This window comes from Gigantopelta aegis, chromosome 15 (assembly GCF_016097555.1).
Source record: "Gigantopelta aegis isolate Gae_Host chromosome 15, Gae_host_genome, whole genome shotgun sequence".
NCBI classification, from domain to species: domain Eukaryota; kingdom Metazoa; phylum Mollusca; class Gastropoda; order Neomphalida; family Peltospiridae; genus Gigantopelta; species Gigantopelta aegis.
Genome location: NC_054713.1, coordinates 477,049 through 500,422, shown reverse-complemented (window position 1 = coordinate 500,422; position 23,374 = coordinate 477,049). Strand labels below are relative to the sequence as shown.

At 38.4% G+C, this 23,374-nt stretch overlaps 1 protein-coding gene across 1 annotated transcript in view; it reads left to right on the top strand.

The window, feature by feature from the left end:
* LOC121390249 (dnaJ homolog subfamily C member 11-like) overlaps positions 1 to 23,374 on the top strand; it is a 42,658-nt gene that overhangs the window by 1,344 nt on the left and 17,940 nt on the right. Inside the window, exons 2-11 of the mRNA XM_041522032.1 lie at positions 1,536 to 1,665; positions 5,455 to 5,528; positions 6,376 to 6,477; positions 10,995 to 11,062; positions 11,887 to 12,064; positions 13,350 to 13,417; positions 15,279 to 15,343; positions 17,732 to 17,856; positions 18,482 to 18,564; positions 23,239 to 23,355. Of these exons, the coding sequence (XP_041377966.1) occupies positions 1,536 to 1,665; positions 5,455 to 5,528; positions 6,376 to 6,477; positions 10,995 to 11,062; positions 11,887 to 12,064; positions 13,350 to 13,417; positions 15,279 to 15,343; positions 17,732 to 17,856; positions 18,482 to 18,564; positions 23,239 to 23,355 (1,010 nt within the window). The remainder of the gene's footprint in view (positions 1 to 1,535; positions 1,666 to 5,454; positions 5,529 to 6,375; positions 6,478 to 10,994; positions 11,063 to 11,886; positions 12,065 to 13,349; positions 13,418 to 15,278; positions 15,344 to 17,731; positions 17,857 to 18,481; positions 18,565 to 23,238; positions 23,356 to 23,374) is intronic.

Genomic DNA, 23,374 nt, shown 5'->3' with positions numbered 1-23,374 from the left:
TTGGGAATAAAGAACAGTATCAAACCCAAAACATTAATTAAATATTATTATAATAACCAATTTATTGTAATAAACAGTGACATTCCCGTCTGCTTATATGTATATAGAGTACGGCGATTTCGCCCAGCAGTATATGGAATTTACGGCTATCTCGCCCGTGGCGAGATCACCCGGGCGAGATCGACCGGTGGCGAAATCGCCGGACTCCGTCCAGTCACTCCACAATCTACAAGACGTTTAGTTCATCAGTGTCTGAAATTCCACCTTTCATGTGCGTGCTTTGTGCTGCCAGGAGTCGTCGTAACTGTTAATTGCTCTCCTAGTCTGATCCACAGGTGGTGATTGCGCTATATGATTTAGTGAAATAAAAGAGTATATTTGCCAGTGGTAGGATTTTTTAACATAGCGGACTAATACAAAGAATTTGATGTAAGTCAGTGGCCAGAGTTTCGTATTGGTCATGGAAATCCTGAAAATTTAGTCATGGAATTTTTATTTTGCTCATGGGTTATCTATTTGTAGTCATTTATGACAATCAACAACATGGCCAGTTGTTTTGACGCCTACTTATAACTAGTGCCTGGTTTGATCAAGACTATTTGCTACCAGCTGAAGTCTAAACTAAACCATAACTCAATCACAGTTTATTTATTATTGTTTACAAAATTAATATCTATTATTATGTTCAAGAAATGTATAAATTGACAAAGGTTTAGTAATAATAAAAAAATACTATTGTGGGTTTTTTTAATTGTACCAAACAAGTTACTGTAGGTAGAATAGGTCGCTTTTGGTGGTAATGGTAAACATTTTTAAAAACAAATTTAAAACAAATTCCATACCATATTTACCTCTCCTTTGAGGTCATCATGAAAAATATTTAGTTTTGTCAATTTCCGATCAGTACTTTCAAATGATATCGGTTGGTGATAAATATGGCCTGCTAAGATGAACTATAGTCTGCTAAGATGAAATATGGCCTGCTAAGATGAACTATGACCTGCTAAGATGAAATATGACCTGCTAAGATGAACTGTGGCCTGCTAAGATGAACTGTGACCTGCTAAGATGAACTGTGACCTGCTAAGATGAACTGTGGCCTGCTAAGATGAAATTTGGCCTGCTAAGATGAACTGTGGCCTGCTAAGATGAAATATGGCCTGCTGGAAACATAACATCACACAGTGAGTGGAGGGTTTGTGATGGTGTGTGGAGAATTAGGACCTCTTTGATGTATTTTAGAGCATTATAAAGTTAAAATATAACAGAATCAAGAGCTCAGCCTTGGTTAGATAGAAGATATAATACGTCTGTCTCTTAAAAAATTATATTAGCTTTTGGGGTAAATTTAGCAGGTGAATTTTTTTATTTCACTTAGGTAAAAAACAACAACAACTGCTTTTTGCTTTTCGCAGGCCACTGTTCCCTAGATGTGAATAAACGTAAATCTGATTCAAATTAGGCTCCTGCCCTTAAACAAATCTCAATGTCAGTATATTTACAAACCCATGTACAGGCAGATTTTGGTTTTTCAGGCTTCGACTGACGAAATCAACTATGCATTCCGTCGACTTAGCAAAATGTACCACCCGGATAAACATATGGATCAGCTCAAAAAGAAACAAGCGGAAATCATCTTTGGAAAGTTGAAACGAGCTCATGAAGGTTTCAGTTGCTACATGTTATTAGTATTGAAGGACTGTCCTGAGTTTCAGTTGCTACATTTATTAGTATTGAAGGACTGTCCTGAGTTTCAGTTGCTACATGTTATTAGTATTGAAGGACTGTCCTGACTTTCAGTTGTTACATATATACTAGTATTAAAGGACTGTCCTGACTTTCAGTTGTTACATATATATTAGTATTGATGGACTGTCCTGACTTTCAGTTGCTACATATATATTAGTATTGAAGGACTGTCCTGACTTTCAGTTGCTACATGTTATTAGTATTACAGGACTGTCCTGACTTTCAGTTGCTACATGTATATTAGTATTGAAGGACTGTCCTGAGTTTCAGTTGCTACATGTTATTAGTATTACAGGACTGTCCTGACTTTCAGTTGCTACATATATATTAGTATTACAGGACTGTCCTGACTTTCAGTTGCTACATGTTATTAGTATTACAGGACTGTCCTGACTTTCAGTTGCTACATATATATTAGTATTGAAGGACTGTCCTGACTTTCAGTTGCTACATATATATTAGTATTGAAGGAATGTACTGACTTTCAGTTGCTACATGTATATTAGTATTGAAGGACTGTCCTGAGTTTCAGTTGCTACATGTTATTAGTATTACAGGACTGTCCTGACTTTCAGTTGCTACATATATATTAGTATTGAAGGACTGTCCTGACTTTCAGTTGCTACATATATATTAGTATTGAAGGACTGTCCTGACTTTCAGTTGCTACATGTTATTAGTATTGAAGGACTGTCCTGAGTTTCAGTTGCTACATATATATTAGTATTGAAGGACTGTCCTGAGTTTCAGTTGCTACATGTTATTGGTATTGAAGGACTGTCCTGACTTTCAGTTGCTATATATATATATATTAGTATTACAGGAATGTCCTGAGTTTCAGTTGCTACATGTTATTAGTATTGAAGGACTGTCCTGAGTTTCAGTTGCTACCTATATACTAGTATTAAAGGACTGTCCTGAGTTTCAGTTGTTACATATATATTAGTATTGAAGGACTGTCCTGAGTTTCAGTTGTTACATGTATATTAGTATTACAGGACTGTCCTGAGTTTCAGTTGCTACATGTATATTAGTATTACAGGAATGTCCTGAGTTTCAGTTGCTACATGTTATTAGTATTGAAGGACTGTCCTGACTTTCAGTTGCTACATGTTATTAGTATTGAAGGACTGTCCTGACTTTCAGTTGCTACATATATATTAGTATTGAAGGACTGTCCTGAGTTTCAGTTGCTACATGTATATTAGTATTGAAGGACACTCCTGAGTTTCAGTTGCTGCATATATATATTAGTATTGAAGGACTGTCCTGAGTTTCAGTTGCTACATGTATTAGTATTACAGGACTGTCCTGACTTTCAGTTGCTACATGTTTATTAGTATTGAAGGACTGTCTTGAATTTCAGTTGCTACATGTTATTAGTATTACAGGACTGTCCTGACTTTCAGTTGCTACATGTTATTAGTATTGAAGGACTGCCCTGAGTTTCAGTTGCTACATATATATTAGTATTACAGGACTGTCCTGAGTTTCAGTTGCTACATGTATAGTAGTATTGAAGGACTGTCCTGACTTTCAGTTGCTACATATATATTAGTATTACAGGACTGTCCTGACTTTCAGTTGCTACATGTATATTAGTATTACAGGACTGTCCTGACTTTCAGTTGCTACATGTATATTAGTATTGAAGGACTGTCCTGAGTTTCAGTTGCTACATGTTATTAGTATTACAGGACTGTCCTGACTTTCAGTTGCTACATATATATTAGTATTACATATATATTAGTATTACAGGACTGTCCTGACTTTCAGTTGCTACATGTTATTAGTATTACAGGACTGTCCTGACTTTCAGTTGCTACATATATATTAGTATTGAAGGACTGTCCTGACTTTCAGTTGCTACATATATATTAGTATTGAAGGAATGTACTGACTTTCAGTTGCTACATGTATATTAGTATTGAAGGACTGTCCTGAGTTTCAGTTGCTACATGTTATTAGTATTACAGGACTGTCCTGACTTTCAGTTGCTACATATATATTAGTATTGAAGGACTGTCCTGACTTTCAGTTGCTACATATATATTAGTATTGAAGGACTGTCCTGACTTTCAGTTGCTACATGTTATTAGTATTGAAGGACTGTCCTGAGTTTCAGTTGCTACATATATATTAGTATTGAAGGACTGTCCTGAGTTTCAGTTGCTACATGTTATTGGTACTGAAGGACTGTCCTGACTTTCAGTTGCTATATATATATATTAGTATTACAGGAATGTCCTGAGTTTCAGTGCATGTTATTAGTATTTGCTACATGTTATTAGTATTGAAGGACTGTCCTGACTTTCAGTTGCTACATATATATTAGTATTACAGGACTGTCCTGAGTTTCAGTTGCTACATATATATTAGTATTACAGGACTGTCCTGAGTTTCAGTTACTACATGTTATTAGTATTGAAGGACTGTCCTGATTTTCAGTTGCTACATGTATACTAGTATTACAGGACTGTCCTGACTTTCAGTTGCTACATATATATTAGTATTACAGGAATGTCCTGAGTTTCAGTTACTACATAGTATTACAGGACTGTCCTGAGTTTATACTAGTATTGAAGGACTGTCCTGATTTTCAGTTGCTACATGTACATGTATATTAGTATTACAGGAATGTCCTGAGTTTCAGTTGCTACATATATATTAGTATTACAGGACTGTCCTGAGTTTCAGTTGCTACATGTATAGTAGTATTACAGGAATGTCCTGAGTTTCAGTTACTACATGTTATTAGTATTGAAGGACTGTCCTGATTTTCAGTTGCTACATATATATTAGTATTACAGGAATGTCCTGACTTTCAGTTGCTACATGTTAATAGTATTACAGGAATGTCCTGAGTTTCAGTTGCTACATGTTATTAGTATTACAGGACTGTCCTGAGTTTCAGTTGCTACATGTATATTAGTATTACAGGAATGTCCCGAGTTTCAGTTGCTACATGTATATTAATATTACAGGAATGTCCAGAGTTTCAGTTGTTACATGTATATTAGTATTACAGTGAATGTCCTGAGTATATTAATTAGATATAAAATATAACTATATGTATATTAATTAGATATAAAATATAACAGAATCACATGCTCAGCCTCAGCTAAATAGAAGATAATATGACTGTACATATATTTGTCTCGTGAAAAGTTACCTGTGATTTTAAAAATAATTTTAGCAGATTAATTTTTATTTTAACTGCTAGGTGTAAAAATGGATGGCTTTTTGCAGGCTGATATTTCAAGTCCTGCTATAGAATTTTTGTTTTTGTTTTTTCTGGGGTTTTTTTAAAATTATTTTTATCCTGCTGCCCCCTTTCCTTTCTCGTCTTTGACTTCCATCTCATTTTTTCGATCTGGCAACACCTCTTATGAGCCTGTATTAGTTAGTTGCCAGAGATTCTAGAATACGGTGGTCCGATGCCCGAGGCCAGTGATTTTTGGATTCGGGCACTAAAAGTTACTTAAACATGATCTCAGTATGAAAAATGTACATTAAAAAGTTAATTATTTTAATTTATTGGGAATTTATTGGGATTTTTTTGGTTTTATCAACAGTTAAAATTGGGCAAGTGAATTTTTCACCATGGCCAGTGAATTTTCAAATCCACTGGCCCTATGGCAAGTGAATTTAGAAAACATTCTAGAAACCATGGTTGCTATAGAATATTGTTGTTCTCTTTAACAGTGTTGATCGACAAGCATCGGAGGACAGTGTATGATATGTACGGTGAGAAAGGTCTTGAAACAGAGGGACTCGAGGTGGGTATACTTTTACATACCAGACAACATTTTGTTTTCAAAATAGTGATTAGCTATCTTTCGAGTCAATTGAAAATTGATTAGTAACTGCTGTTTACTGTTTTAAAACTGTGTAGCTGTGTGATGTACGTAGTTCATGAACACAGAAGGTGCAGGGCTCACACTGAAACAAATTTTGCTTTAGCCAATTTTCAGATAAGTAGAATATTTCCTGGAAAATGATTATAATCTGGTTAGTTTAAGGAATATTTTATTAGCCAAAGACTAAATGTTGTAGCCACTTTGTATAAAATTTATCAGTTGGCTATATTGGCAATGCACAGGGAGAGCCCTGGCAGTCTGATTTTCTTACAGCTGGGTTATGTGCAATAAACTAACTCATAGTGCTATTATTTTTATAGTCCTTTTCACTGGCAACGCCCTTTTTTCATGCTATGGAATTTACTACAAGTTTGTTTTCTAAATTGCACACAAAAATTTGTTGTTGTTGTTATTTCCAAAACTCTTACAAAAACACAAAAAACTTTTCTTCTTACGTCAAACCAAACTGAATTAATTTACAAAAAAAACATTTTTGTAGGAGGATGGGACGGACTTACTTGTGAATATTTTTGTCACAGTTGAGTTAATGCATTAAACTCACTCTTAGTTTGTGTAAACTTGTGAATATTTTGTAAACATTTTATATATAAAATACTACTCTCTGTTTCTGTGGTGATGGCGGTGGTTTCTATGATTTATTTTAAACCTTAAATAGATAGAAGCATGAAAATAAATTATTTTTAAAACAAAATAAAAAATGCTCTTAGACTATTATTATCATAACCATGTTATTTTGTGTTTGTAGGTTATTTCCCGTGTGAAAAGTCCTGCAGAAATTATCGCTGAATATGAACGACTGCAGAGAGAAAAAGAAGAGAGACGACTACAGCAGAGAACAAACCCGAGAGTAAAAATAAAATTTATCTTTTGTAACAAAGGGGCGGAACGTAGCCCTGTGGTAAATCTTTCGCCTGATGCACGGTCGGTCTGGGGTCAATCCCCATCGGTGGGACCATTGGGCTATTTCTCACTCCAGCCAGTGTACCACAGCTGGTATATCAAAGGCTGTGGTATGTGCTATCCTGTCTGTGGGTTGTGGATATAATAGATCCCTTGTTACTAATGTAGTGAGTTTTACCTACATAATGATCAATTCAGATGTATGTCTCACTATAAAGTGCAGGCATTTTACCTACATAATGATCAATTCAGATGTATGTCGCACTATAAAGTGCAGGCATGTTACCTACATAATGATCAATTCACATGTATGTCTTACTAAAAAGTGCAGGCATTTTACCTACATAATGATCAATTCAGATGTATGTCTCACTATAAAGTGCAGGCATTTTACCTACATAATGATCAATTCAGATGTATGTCTCACTATAAAGTGCAGGCATGTTACCTACATAATGATCAATTCAGATGTATGTCTCACTATAAAGTGCAGGCATTTTACCTACATAATGATCAATTCACATGTATGTCTCACTAAAAAGTGCAGGCATTTTACCTACATAATGATCAATTCAGATGTATGTCTTACTAAAAAGTGCAGGCATTTTACCTACATAATGATCAATTCAGATGTATGTCTCACTATAAAGTGCAGGCATGTTACCTACATAATGATCAATTCAGATGTATGTCTCACTATAAAGTGCAGGCATTTTACCTACATAATGATCAATTCACATGTATGTCTTACTAAAAAGTGCAGGCATTTTACCTACATAATGATCAATTCAGATGTATGTCTCACTATAAAGTGCAGGCATTTTACCTACATAATGATCAATTCAGATGTATGTCTCACTAAAAAGTGCAGGCATATTACCTACATAATGATCAATTCAGATGTATGTCTTACTATAAAGTGCAGGTATTTTACCTACATAATGATCAATTCAGATGTATGTCTCACTATAAAGTGCAGGCATGTTACCTACATAATGATCAATTCAGATGTATGTCTTACTAAAAAGTGCAGGCATTTTACCTACATAATGATCAATTCAGATGTATGTCTCACTATAAAGTGCAGGCATTTTACCTACATAATGATCAATTCACATGTATGTCTTACTATAAAGTGCAGGCATGTTACCTACATAATGATCAATTCAGATGTATGTCTCGCTAAAAAGTGCAGGCATTTTACCTACATCAATTCAGATGTATGTCTTACTATAAAGTGCAGGCATTTTACCTACATAATGATCAATTCAGATGTATGTCTCACTAAAAAGTGCAGGCATTTTACCTACATCAATTCAGATGTATGTCTTACTATAAAGTGCAGGCATTTTACCTACATAATGATCAATTCAGATGTATGTCTTACTATAAAGTGCAGGCATTTTACCTACATAATGATCAATTCAGATGTATGTCTCACTAAAAAGTGCAGGCATATTACCTACATAATGATCAATTCAGATGTATGTCTTACTATAAAGTGCAGGTATTTTACCTACATAATGATCAATTCAGATGTATGTCTCACTATAAAGTGCAGGCATGTTACCTACATAATGATCAATTCAGATGTATGTCTTACTAAAAAGTGCAGGCATTTTACCTACATAATGATCAATTCAGATGTATGTCTCACTATAAAGTGCAGGCATTTTACCTACATAATGATCAATTCACATGTATGTCTTACTATAAAGTGCAGGCATGTTACCTACATAATGATCAATTCAGATGTATGTCTCGCTAAAAAGTGCAGGCATTTTACCTACATCAATTCAGATGTATGTCTTACTATAAAGTGCAGGCATTTTACCTACATAATGATCAATTCAGATGTATGTCTCACTAAAAAGTGCAGGCATTTTACCTACATCAATTCAGATGTATGTCTTACTATAAAGTGCAGGCATTTTACCTACATAATGATCAATTCAGATGTATGTCTTACTATAAAGTGCAGGCATTTTACCTACATAATGATCAATTCAGATGTATGTCTTACTATAAAGTGCAGGCATTTTACCTACATCAATTCAGATGTATGTCTTACTATAAAGTGCAGGCATTTTACCTACATAATGATCAATTCAGATGTATGTCTTACTATAAAGTGCAGGCATTTTACCTACATCAATTCAGATGTATGTCTTACTATAAAGTGCAGGCATTTTACCTACATAATGATCAATTCAGATGTATGTCTTACTATAAAGTGCAGGCATTTTACCTACATCAATTCAGATGTATGTCTTACTATAAAGTGCAGGCATTTTACCTACATCAATTCAGATGTATGTCTTACTATAAAGTGCAGGCATTTTACCTACATCAATTCAGATGTATGTCTTACTATAAAGTGCAGGCATTTTACCTACATAATGATCAATTCAGATGTATGTCTTACTATAAAGTGCAGGCATTTTACCTACATAATGATCAATTCAGATGTATGTCTTACTATAAAGTGCAGGCATTTTACCTACATCAATTCAGATGTATGTCTTACTATAAAGTGCAGGCATTTTACCTACATAATGATCAATTCAGATGTATGTTTTACTATAAAGTGCAGGCATTTTACCTACATCAATTCAGATGTATGTCTTACTATAAAGTGCAGGCATTTTACCTACATAATGATCAATTCAGATGTATGTCTTACTATAAAGTGCAGGCATTTTACCTACATAATGATCAATTCAGATGTATGTCTCACTAAAAAGTGCAGGCATTTTACCTACATAATGATCAATTCAGATGTATGTCTCACTAAAAAGTGCAGGCATTTTACCTACATAATGATCAATTCAGATGTATGTCTTACTAAAAAGTGCAGGCATGTTACCTACATAATGATCAATTCAGATGTATGTCTTACTATAAAGTGCAGGCATGTTACCTACATAATGATCAATTCAGATGTATGTCTTAGTATAAAGTGCAGGCATTTTACCTACATAATGATCAATTCAGATGTATGTCTGACTATAAAGTGCAGGCATTTTACCTACATCAATTCAGATGTATGTCTTACTATAAAGTGCAGGCATTTTACCTACATAATGATCAATTCAGATGTATGTCTCACTAAAAAGTGCAGGCATTTTACCTACATAATGATCAATTCAGATGTATGTCTCACTATAAAGTGCAGGCATTTTACCTACATAATGATCAATTCAGATGTATGTCTCACTATAAAGTGCAGGCATTTTACCTACATAATGATCAATTCAGATGTATGTCTCACTATAAAGTGCAGGCATTTTACCTACATAATGATCAATTCAGATGTATGTCTCTCTAAAAAGTGCAGGCATTTTACCTACATCAATTCAGATGTATGTCTTACTATAAAGTGCAGGCATTTTACCTACATAATGATCAATTCAGATGTATGTCTTACTATAAAGTGCAGGCATTTTACCTACATCAATTCAGATGTATGTCTTACTATAAAGTGCAGGCATTTTACCTACATCAATTCAGATGTATGTCTTACTATAAAGTGCAGGCATTTTACCTTCATAATGATCAATTCAGATGTATGTCTCGCTAAAAAGTGCAGGCATTTTACCTACATAATGATCAATTCAGATGTATGTCTTACTATAAAGTGCAGGCATTTTACCTACATAATGATCAATTCAGATGTATGTCTCACTAAAAAGTGCAGGCATTTTACCTACATCAATTCAGATGTATGTCTCACTAAAAAGTGCAGGCATTTTACCTACATAATGATCAATTCAGATGTATGTCTTACTATAAAGTGCAGGCATTTTACCTACATAATGATCAATTCAGATGTATGTCTTACTATAAAGTGCAGGCATTTTACCTACATCAATTCAGATGTATGTCTTACTATAAAGTGCAGGCATTTTACCTACATAATGATCAATTCAGATGTATGTCTTACTATAAAGTGCAGGCATTTTACCTACATCAATTCAGATGTATGTCTTACTATAAAGTGCAGGCATTTTACCTACATAATGATCAATTCAGATGTATGTCTCACTAAAAAGTGCAGGCATTTTACCTACATAATGATCAATTCAGATGTATGTCTCACTAAAAAGTGCAGGCATTTTACCTACATAATGATCAATTCAGATGTATGTCTCACTAAAAAGTGCAGAGGTATGTAGCCCAGTGGTAAAGCGCTTGCTTGATACACAGTTGGTCTGGGATCGATCCCCGTCAGTGGCCCATCAGGGTATTTCTCGTTCCAGCCAGTGCACCACAACTGCTATATCAAAGGCCATAGTATGTACTATCCTGTCTGTGGGATGTTACATACATATATATGTATGTATGTATATACTAATAGAAAAATGTAGCAGTTTTCCTTTCTAAGACTATATGTCAGAATTACCAAATGCCAGTTAAATGTTTGTTTCCTCACGCTGCTAGTTAAATGTTTTTATGTGTTTGCAGGGGACAGTTAGTGTTGGAATCAATGCCACAGATATTTTTGACAGCTATGATCCAATGGATGTTTATGGGTGAGTTGATCTTTATTTATACTCTGCTTGTGACATGTAGGGAGAGGTCTTAATATAAACTACCCCCGGTAAACTTATTGACCAATCCTATGCACAAATTTATAAAATGTTTAAAAATTATTTGTGGTATGATTACCTAATAAACAGTGGGTGGAGATGAGATTGTTGAGATGCGATAAATCTGTGTTTATCTATCATTCTGTATTTTCTCCACAGTGATTCTAGACCGGGGGTTAAGATGAGACTGTTTGTCTAACATTCTGTATTTTCTCCACAGTGATTCTAGACCGGGGGTTAAGATGAGACTGTTTGTCTAACATTCTGTATTTTCTCCACAGTGATTCTAGACCCGGGGTGGAGATGAGACTGTTTGTCTAACATTCTATATTTTCTCCACAGTGACTCTCGACCGGGGGTGGAGATGAGACTGTTTGTCTAACATTCTGTATTTTCTCCACAGTGACTCTCGCCCGGGGGTGGAGATGAGACTGTTTGTCTAACATTCTGTATTTTCTCCACAGTGACTCTCGCCCGGGGGTGGAGATGAGACTGTTTGTCTAACATTCTGTATTTTCTCCACAGTGACTCTCGCCCGGGGGTGGAGATGAGACTGTTTGTCTAACATTCTGTATTTTCTCCAGTGACTCTCGACCGGGGGTGGAGATGAGACTGTTTGTCTAACATTCTGTATTTTCTCCACAGTGACTCTAGACCGGGGATGGAGATAAGACTGTTTGTCTAACATTGTATATTTTCTCGACAGTGACTCTCGACCGGGGGTGGAGATAAGACTCTTTGTCTAACATTGTATATTTTCTCGACAGTGACTCTCGACCAGGGGTGGAGATGAGCAGTATGAGTGTGTTCCAGTCGGTCGAGTGTCCGTTAACGACGCGCGACACAGCTATCATCGCGGGAAACATCTCAACGCATAACGGGAATGGAACCGGCGCCTTCCTTGCAACCTGGCGACGGCTCACGTCGGACAAGGGATGGATGGAGGTGATGCAAAATAAATATTTAGTTTACAAAAAAACATCATCCAGTCTTTGACAGTATGTATTTAAGGGACGAATGGAGGTATCGGAAAATAAATATTTATTTACAAGTAAATATAAGATAGTCTTTGAAAGCCCATATTTAAGGGATGGATGGAGGTGACGCAAAATAAATATTTAGTTTACAAAAAACATAACCCGCAGCCCAGTGGTAAAGCGTTCGCCTGATGCGTGGTCGGTCTGGGATCAGCCTCCCGTCAGTGGGCCCATTGGGCTGTTTCTCGCTCCAGCCAGTGCACCATGACTGATATATCAAGGGCCAAGGTATGTGCTATCCTGTCTCTGGAATGATGGATATAAAAGATCCAGTTGCTACTAATGTAAAAATAAGCTGGTTTCCACATAAAGACTATATGTCAAAATTATCAAATGTTTGACATCCAATAGCCGATGATTAATAAATTGATGTGCTCTAGTGGTGTCGTTAAACAAAACAAACAAACAAAATCGTCCCAGCCAGTGCACCACGACTGGTATATCAAAGGCCGTGGTATGTGCTATCCTGTCTGTGGGATGGTGCATATAAAAGACCCCTTGCTACTAATGGAAAAAAGTAGCGTGTTTCCTCTCAAAAGCTGTATCCTAACCGGATGTGTGCAATGCGATAATATTTATATCCTAACCAGACGCAACCACAACGACAGTCTTCATTTTAAAATTGTTATCAACAATTGAAACCTCCAAGTAAAAGTTGTTTTGATTAATATATGTTTGTTGCTCGTGTCGCGCGACAAAAAATAGAAATAATTCCTATCGGCATTGTGTTGCGCACTTGACTACATCAGTGTGTCGTGCCGTATGTATGCGGTTAGGATGCAGCAATTGAAATTGATGGTTTCTAAAAATATTGCACGTGTGCGGTTAGGATACAGCTTAAAACTATATGTCAGAATTATCAAATGTTTGACATCCAGTAGCTGATGATTAATAAATCAATATGCTCTAGTGGTGTCGTTAACCAAAACAAACTCTAACTTTTAACTTTTGTCTGTTGTGAGCACACCAAGGTATTGTTTAGTGGAGTTAAGTCAACAATAGCTGATAAAGAGTTGTACATATTAGTTTATCCTTGCTTATTTTGAGTATACCCACTTTGGAGACGCCCTTTGTCGCCATAGCTTTGATGCAATCTAATGGCCTGGGATGGAGGAAGTGGTGTTTGTCCAATTAATAAATAATTTTGGTAACATCATTAAGAAAAAAATACATTAAATCTTCTTTTTTTTCAGATGGAGGGAACATTTGGCAGTGAAGTTGGTGGGAGTGTGAAGGGCTTCAGACAGATTTCAAAACGATGGTGAGTCGGTCATCATTTCATCATTAAATTTTCATTTCATTCATTGCAATTTAACTTCATCCCATTTGAGTTTGTTAATTTCTCGATGAACAACATAATAAAACAATTGTCATGCAACGTCATCCCATTTGAGTTTGTTAATTTCTCGATGAACAACAACATAATAAAACAATTGTCATGGAACGTCAGTACTGATGACGTCACTTTGTATTGGTACTTTGTCTTACTGAGACGAATTGTCATGGAACGTCACTACTGATGACGGCACTTTGTATTGGTACTTCGTCTTACTGAGACGTATTGTCATGGAACGTCAGTACTGATGACGGCACTTTGTATTGGTACTTCGTCTTACTGAGACGTATTGTCATGGAACGTCAGTACTGATGACGGCACTTTGTATTGGTACTTCGTCTTACTGAGACGTATTGTCATGGAACGTCAGTACTGATGACGGCACTTTGTATTGGTACTTCGTCTTACTGAGACGTATTGTCATGGAACGTCAGTACTGATGACGGCACTTTGTATTGGTACTTCGTCTTACTGAGACGTATTGTCATGGAACGTCAGTACTGATGACGGCACTTTGTATTGGTACTTCGTCTTACTGAGACGTATTGTCATGGAACGTCAGTACTGATGACGGCACTTTGTATTGGTACTTCGTCTTACTGAGACGTATTGTCATGGAACGTCAGTACTGATGACGGCACTTTGTATTGGTACTTCGTCTTACTGAGACGTATTGTTTTAGAACCCAAAAATAAAATATGAACTTTTATGTGTTTAGTAAGTAGGGGCGGGATGTAGCCCAGTGGTAAAGTGCTCGCTTGATGCACAGTCGGTCTGGGATCAATCCTCGTCGATGGACCCATTAGGCTGTTTCTCGTTCCAACCAGTGCTCCACAACTGGTGTAACAAAGGCTGTGGTATATACTATCCTGTCTGTGGGATGGTGCATATGAAAGATCCTTTGCTGCTAATTGAAAAGAGTAGCCCATGAAGTGGTGACAGCAGGTTTCCTCTCTTAATGTCTGTGTGGTCCTTAACCATATGTCTGACGGCATATAACCGTATCTAAAATGTGTTGAGTACATTGTTAAATAAAATATTTCCTTCCTTTCTTCCTTATTAGTAAGTATGTTTCAAATGTAATTATAAGTATTGTCTGTTATTTCTTTTACAGCAGGGTATGAATAAAAAAAAATCAAATGCAAACTTATTTGAGAATGCCTTTGTCAATTCACACAGGACAAGTACTGTTTAAATATGCTTGTCTTCACTTAAAAGCTGCTTGTCGTCATTTTATAAATGAAAACAGGATCCAAGTATGTGCATGTCGGTGCCTTTAAAAACAGTCAAATTTATTACATTTTTATTTTGAATTTAAATTATTTTAGCGTTCAGCTATAAGTCGTAGTTTACAGGCACTGAAATAAATATAAATGGCTGCGGCTATGAGCAACACCAAATATATTTATGATGGTTGAAAAAAAATCTGAATGTTTTTAATATTAAGACATGCTTTTTATATACCCGTCTTTGATGGATCATATTATGGTATATGGAGTCGTCTGTCCGTACATCCGACCATACATTTTTTATTTCCAGAGCATATGTTTCTTAACAATTAATATAGAACCATCAAACATTGGATGCAAGTACAACTTGGGTTGATGGTGTGTCACCTACCATGACTAGGTCACTGCGACCTACTTTTCATGCATTACTGCACATGATAGGAAATCCTTTTCAGATACATATTTTTGTAGCATAACTAGGTCACCGCGACCTACATGTGTATGTTTGATGGGCGTATCATGTATTGCACCGGTTCTCTTGTTATTTTTAATTTCAGTTTCGGAACAGCATCCTGCTCTTTACAAACGACATCACGAGGCATCCGGCCTTCAACCTCCACAAGTAAGTAAAACAGATTATCAACAAGTAATTAAAACAGATTATCAACAAGTAAGTAAAACAGATTATCAACAAGTCAGTAAAACCATATTATCAACAATTTAGTAAAATAGATTATCAACAAGTTATTAAAACAGATGATCGACAAGTAAGTAAAACAGATTATCAACAAGTAAGTAAAACAGATTATCAACAAGTAAGTAAAACAGATTATCAATTAGCAACAATTAAGTAAAACAGATGATCAACAAGTAAGTAAAACAGATGATCAACAAGTAAGTAAAACAGATTATCAATAAGTAAGGAAAACAGTATCAAAAAGTAAGTAAAACAGAGTATCAACAAGTAAGTAAAACAGATGATCAACAAGTAAGTCAAACAGATTATCAACAAGTTAGTAAAACAGATAATCAACAAGTAAGGAAAACATTATCAACAAGTTAGTAAAACAGATTATCCACAAGTTAGTAAAACAGATTATCTTGCCGGACCAAATGTTCGGCCGGAATTATTCAATTTTAACTCATGTATGTATTCCTATTATCCACATTAATTATATTTGTATATGTAAAATAATTAACTTATGGCCCCAACCCTGACACCACCATATCTGTATATGTAAAATAATTAACTTATGGCCCAAACCCTGACACCACCATATCTGTATATGTAAAATAATTAACTTATGGCCCCAACCCTGACACCACCATATCTGTATATGTAAAATAATTAACTTATGGCCCCAACCCTGACACCACCGTATCTGTTTGAGGTTGATCAACTTGTGGCCCCAACCCTGACACCACCGTATCTGTTTGAGGTTGATCAACTTGTGGCCCCAACCCTGACACCACCGTATCTGTTTGAGGTTGATCAACTTGTGGCCCCAACCCTGACACCACCGTATCTGTTTGAGGTTGATCAACTTGTGGCCCCAACCCTGACACCACCGTATCTGTTTGAGGTTGATCAACTTGTGGCCCCAACCCTGACACCACCGTATCTGTTTGAGGTTGATCAACTTGTGGCCCCAACCCTGACACCACCGTATCTGTTTGAGGTTGATCAACTTGTGGCCCCAACCCTGACACCACCGTATCTGTTTGAGGTTGATTAACGTAAATTAAAAAGATTGTTTGGGAGGGACAGGACATAGGCCAGAGGAAAAGTGCTTGCTTGAAGCGTGGTCAGTAGAGGATCGATCCCCATCAGTGGGCCCATTGGGCTATCTCTCATTCCAGCCAGTGCACCATGACTGGTATATTAAAGGCCAAGGTATGTGCTATCCTGTCTGTGGGATGGTGCATATGAAAGATCCCTTGCTATTAATGCAAAAATGTTTACTCTCTAAGGCCATATTTTGGAATTACCAAATTTTCATCATCCAATACCAACCAGCCTCAGTGGCGTAGTGGTTAGGCCATCGGTCTACAGGCTGGTAGGTACTGGGTTCGGATCCCAGTCGAGGCATGGGATTTTTAATCCAGATACCGACTCCAAACCCTGAGTGAGTGCTCCGCAAGGCTCAATGGGTAAGTGTAAACCACATGCACCAACCAGTGATCCATAACTGGTTCAACAAAGGCCATGGTTTGTGCTATCCTGCCTGTGGGAAGCACAAATAAAAGATCCCTTGCTGCTAATTGGAAAGAGTAGCCCATGTAGTGGCGACAGCGGGTTTCCTCTCAAAATCTGTGTGGTCCTTAACCATATGTCTGACGTCATATAACCGTAAATAAAATGCGCTGAGTGCGTCATTAAATAAAACATTTCTTTCTTTCTTTCTTTCTTTCTTTCATCCAATAGCCGATAATTAATAAATCAATGTGATCTAGTGGTGTTGTTAAACAAAACAAACTTCACTGATTGCGGTAACCTTAGTTTGAAACCCAATAGCCGATGTATTTTTCATGCTGGAGTGTAGTTAAACATTCACGCATTCATTCATTAACTTTTGAACTTTTCATTTGGGAATTGTTTTGTACCCCTCTATCTCGCGTGGGGAATAAAACAGTTCCAAACCATATTCCATAAGTTTCATATGGCACTTGTGCTAATGCAGTAATCTCTTTATTCAGCTCTCTCGGTAGAGTGCTCGCTTGAGGTGCTTGTGTCACAGGATCGAACCACGTCGGTGGATCCATTCAACTGAATGGGGTTTTACTCGTTCCAACCAGTATACCACAACTGATCAAAGGCTGTGGTATGTGCTTTCCTGTCTGTGGAAAAGTGTATATAAAAGATCCCTTGTTGCATTAGGAAAAATGTAGCGGGTTTCCTATGATGACTACGTACCAAATGTTTGACATCCAATAGCCAATGATAAATTAATCAATGTGCTCTAGTGGTGTCGTTTAACAAAACTAACTAACTTTAATCTCTTTATTCTAGTGCTTGCCTATCAGTTCGACCGGAACTTTCAAGGACGATTAACATGGAATGCTGGGATACCATCGGCCCTCAGCTCTGTCCTTGTCTTTGATAATCAAGACCACCATGCTGTAATCGCCGTGCAGGTATTTTCCCATTCCAACCACAGCTCATTGTGTAATTGCCATATAGGTATTTTCCCATTCTAATCAGGGCTCATGCTGTAATAGTCTTACAGGTAGTTTTCCCATTCCAACCACAGCTCATGCTGCAACTGATGTACTAGTAGTTTTCTCATTCCAACCAGGACTCATGTTGTAATCACTGTACATGTATTTTTCCCATTCCAACCACAGCTTATTGTATAGTAGTCTTACGTGTAGTTTTTCCCATTCCAACCACAGCTCTGCAGTTGGTGTTTAATTTATTACATTCAAGTAACCAACCGTGGTTACGTCTGATGTAACTCAAAGCTAAACGGCGTCCAGTTCGATGTCACATGATGACGTCATCGATTGGCGCCCTACAACCATACAGGAATGTCATCCAAATGAATTGAGCGATATAAATTAAGATTGATTATGGGTAATAAATAGGATATTAAACTTCCTACCATTTCATATCATGTTTATGTCCTTTGTGAAATAATTTTGATTGTCACTCACTAAAGCTCATAACAATTGAAAAATATTTTACTTGGGACATAAACATGATACTAAATGGAAGCTTGTTTAATATCCTATAAGTATTCTCTGCATGTTTTGTTTTCAGCTGGGTAAATCGAGCACGTTTCTGTCGATGAGTTACACAAGAAAGCTGCAGGAACATGAAGCTAAAATGCGAGCAGCTCTCAGGTATGTGATGGCAGGGTTAGCTCTCAGGTATGTGGTGGCAGGGCTAGCTCTCAGGTATGTGGTGGCAGGGCTAGCTCTCAGGTATGTGGTGGCAGGGCTAGCTCTCAGGTATGTGGTGGCAGGGCTAGCTCTCAGGTATGTGGTGGCAGGGCTAGCTCTCAGGTATGTGATGGCAGGGCTAGCTCTCAGGTATGTGGTGGCAGGGCTAGCTCTCAGGTATGTGATGACAGGGCTAGCTCTCAGGTATGTGGTGGCAGGGCTAGTTCTCAGGTATGTGGTGGCAGGGCTAGCTCTCAGGTATGTGGTGGCAGGGCTAGTTCTCAGGTATGTGATGGCAGGGCTAGCTCTCAGGTATGTGGTGGCAGGGCTAGCTCTCAGGTATGTGATGGCAGGGCTAGCTCTCAGGTATGTGATGGCAGGGCTAGCTCTCAGGTATGTGGTGGCAGGGCTAGCTCTCAGGTATGTGATGACGGCTAGCTCTCAGGTATGTGGTGGCAGGGCTAGTTCTCAGGTATGTGGTGGCAGGGCTAGCTCTCAGGTATGTGGTGGCAGGGCTAGCTCTCAGGTATGTGGTGGCAGGGCTAGCTCTCAGGTATGTGGTGGCAGGTATGTGGTGGCAGGGCTAGTTCTCAGGTATGTGGTGGCAGGGCTAGCTCTCAGGTATGTGGTGGCAGGGCTAGCTCTCAGGTATGTGGTGGCAGGGCTAGCTCTCAGGTATGTGGTGGCAGGTATGTGGTGGCAGGGCTAGCTCTCAGGTATGTGGTGGCAGGGCTAGCTCTCAGGTATGTGGTGGCAGGTATGTGGTGGCAGGGCTAGTTCTCAGGTATGTGGTGGCAGGGCTAGCTCTCAGGTATGTGGTGGCAGGGCTAGCTCTCAGGTATGTGGTGGCAGGGCTAGCTCTCAGGTATGTGATGGCAGGTATGTGGTGGCAGGGCTAGCTGTCAGGTATGTGATGGCAGGGCTAGCTCTCAGGTATGTGGTGACAGGGCTAGCTCTCAGGTATGTGGTGGCAGGGCTAGCTCTCAGGTATGTGGTGGCAGGGCTAGCTCTCAGGTATGTGGTGGCAGGGCTAGCTCTCAGGTATGTGGTGGCAGGGCTAGCTCTCAGGTATGTGGTGGCAGGGCTAGCTCTCAGGTATGTGGTGGCAGGGCTAGCTCTCAGGTATGTGGTGGCAGGGCTAGCTCTCAGGTATGTGGTGGCAGGGCTAGCTCTCAGGTATGTGATGGCAGGGCTAGCTCTCAACTATGTGGTGGCAGGGCTAGCTCTCAGGTATGTGGTGGCAGGGCTAGCTCTCAGGTATGTGGTGGCAGGGCTAGCTCTCAGGTATGTGATGGCAGGTATGTGGTGGCAGGGCTAGCTGTCAGGTATGTGATGGCAGGGCTAGCTCTCAGGTATGTGATGGCAGGTATGTGGTGGCAGGGCTAGCTCTCAGGTATGTGGTGGCAGGGCTAGCTCTCAGGTATGTGATGGCAGGGTTAGCTCTCAGGTATGTGATGACAGGGCTAGCTCTCAGGTATGTGATGGCAGGGCTAGCTCTCAGGTATGTGATGGCAGGTATGTGGTGGCAGGGCTAGCTCTCAGGTATGTGATGGCAGGTATGTGATGGCAGGGCTAGCTCTCAGGTATGTGATGGCAGGGCTAGCTCTCAGGTATGTGATGGCAGGTATGTGATGGCAGGGCTAGCTCTCAGGTATGTGGTGACAGGGCTAGTTCTCAGGTATGTCATGACAGGGCTAGCTCTCAGGTATGTGATGGCAGGGCTAGCTCTCAGGTATGTGGTGACAGGGCTAGCTCTCAGGTATGTGGTGACAGGGCTAGCTCTCAGGTATGTGATGACAGGGCTAGCTCTCAGGTATGTGGTGGCAGGGCTAGCTCTCAGGTATGTGATGACAGGGCTAGCTCTCAGGTATGTGATGACAGGGCTAGCTCTCAGGTATGTGGTGGCAGGGCTAGCTCTCAGGTATGTGGTGGCAGGGCTAGCTCTCAGGTATGTGGTGACAGGGCTAGCTCTCAGGTATGTGGTGGCAGGGCTAGCTCTCAGGTATGTGGTGGCAGGTCTAGCTCTCAGGTATGTGGTGGCAGGGCTAGCTCTCAGGTATGTGGTGGCAGGGCTAGCTCTCAGGTATGTGGTGGCAGGGCTAGCTCTCAGGTATGTGGTGGCAGGGCTAGCTCTCAGATATGTGGTGGCAGGGCTAGTTCTCAGGTATGTGGTGGCAGGGCTAGCTCTCAGGTATGTGATGGCAGGGCTAGCTCTCAGGTATGTGGTGGCAGGGCTAGTTCTCAGGTATGTGGTGGCAGGGCTAGCTCTCAGGTATGTGGTGGCAGGGCTAGCTCTCAGGTATGTGGTGGCAGGGTTAGCTCTCAGGTATGTGGTGACAGGGCTAGCTCTGGCACTCGCCAAATTCGACAATTATGAATTTTGAAAGTAGTTGGTGAATTTTATTTTAATTTGGCGAAATAATTTCATGTACAAATTGGATGGTATTATGTCCTGCGAGCACTGTTTCTACTGACTGATTATGATGGCCAGTTACAGGGCTTTAGATCTCAGTAATTTGAGCACAACGGAGACTTTCGTCTCTTCTCGGCGCAGGAAGGTCGTTAACTACTGTTGTTAACAGCTGCTGGAGAGTTGTCAACATTCACAAATACCTTTCAAATTATTTTAATATAATTAAACTTAACATTTCGGTGGTTTTGAGATGAAATAGTTTGATGTCAGCGTGTTTGTCGTTAATTTGGGCAGGGTTATTTAAGGCATCTGTATTTTGGGTACGTTTATCGCCCTGACTTTGATGTAATCTAAAGCCCTGATTAAAGCAAAGTCCTAAACATATACTAGCAGATTATGATGTTTGACGTCACTTACATATGATGTCACAGGCATAGATAACATCACAAAGTCCTAAACATATACTAGCAGATTATGATGTTTGACGTCACTTACATATGATGTCACAGGCATAGATAACATCACAAAGTTCTAAACATATACTAGCAGATTATGATGTTTGACGTCACTTACATATGATGTCACAGGCATAGATAACATCACAAAGTCCTAAACATATACTAGCAGATTATGATGTTTGACGTCACTTACATATGATGTCACAGGCATAGATAACATCACAAAGTCCTAAACATATACTAGCAGATTATGATGTTTGACGTCACTTACATATGATGTCACAGGCATAGATAACATCACAAAGTCCTAAACATATACTAGCAGATTATGATGTTTGACGTCACTTACATATGATGTCACAGGCATAGATAACATCACAAAGTCCTAAACATATACTAGCAGATTATGATGTTTGACGTCACTTACATATGATGTCACAGGCATAGATAACATCACAAAGTGTTAAACATATACTAGCAGATTATGATGTTTGACGTCACTTACATATGATGTCACAGGCATAGATAACATCACAAAGTGTTAAACATATACTAGCAGATTATGATGTTTGACGTCACTTACATATGATGTCACAGGCATAGATAACATCACAAAGTCCTAAACATATACTAGCAGATTATGATGTTTGACGTCACTTACATATGATGTCACAGGCATAGATAACATCACAAAGTCCTAAACATATACTAGCAGATTATGATGTTTGACGTCACTTACATATGATGTCACAGGCATAGATAACATCACAAAATTGCTCAATGACTTCTAGGTCATCGTACAATGTAACTGAAATAACAGAAATAATTGCTTTTTCCTTATTTGTTTTAGGAATTGCAGAACAAAAATAATAACTTGTTAATGAAGTAGGCTTTATCCTGTTTAGACTGAATGGGAAATTCCAATCAGCAAGCCTCACGGAATTTTCCATTCTTACTTACACAGGATAAAACCGATATCCTACGTCATTAACTAGTTATTCTCTGTTATACAGCTTATCAAACACTGTGGTATGTTGTGAAAATGTGTATAAACGATCCCTTGTTGCTAATAAAAAATGTAGTGGGTTTCTTCTGAATCCAATATCCAATCTTCAATAAATCAGTGTGCTCTAGTGGTGTCATTAAACAAACTAAACTTGATCATGCAGCTTCACTTTGAATTGGCTGATCCCAATTACTGATTAAAGCAAAGTGATTAACTTTCAGTAGTGTGACTTGACTTGTTCACTTTGGAGACAGCTTTCATTGCTCTAGTTTGTAATATTAAACATTTTTCAATACTGGTAAACATTTAGCAAAACATATTTATTTATTTGTGTTTGGTGTATAATAGTCACAGATTAAACTGTGTGCTGGGGGTCATCACACATTCAACTCATCAGTGTTTTTTGGTGTTGGGGTTTGGGGGGTTTTGGGTTTTTTTTTTTTTTTTGGAGATTTTGGTTTTTTTTGGGGGATTTGTTTTAATAAATATTTATTGACACAGATTATTTAACAGTGTCAGGATTGGGAGCCTGAATCACTGCTTAATATACATGTCCATATTAAAAAAACCTAACCCTAACCCTAACACAGATTATTGAACAGTGTCGGGATTGGGAGCCTGAATCACTGCTTAATATACATGTCCATATTAAAACAAAACTTACACAAACTGATTCACACACCATTTCATCGGTGTTAGAATACAGCTTTGTTGAGGTGTTAAACAAACATTCCTTTCTTCTATTCGTGTTCTTTCAGACTGGGTCTGACAGGCTGGATGTTAGAATATGGCTTTGAGAAGAAAATCACACAGTTCAGTGTTCTGGGTGCAACCATGGTGATCGGTCTACCACAAGGAGTGTCACTCAGGATAAAGTAAGTTACTGTGTCACCA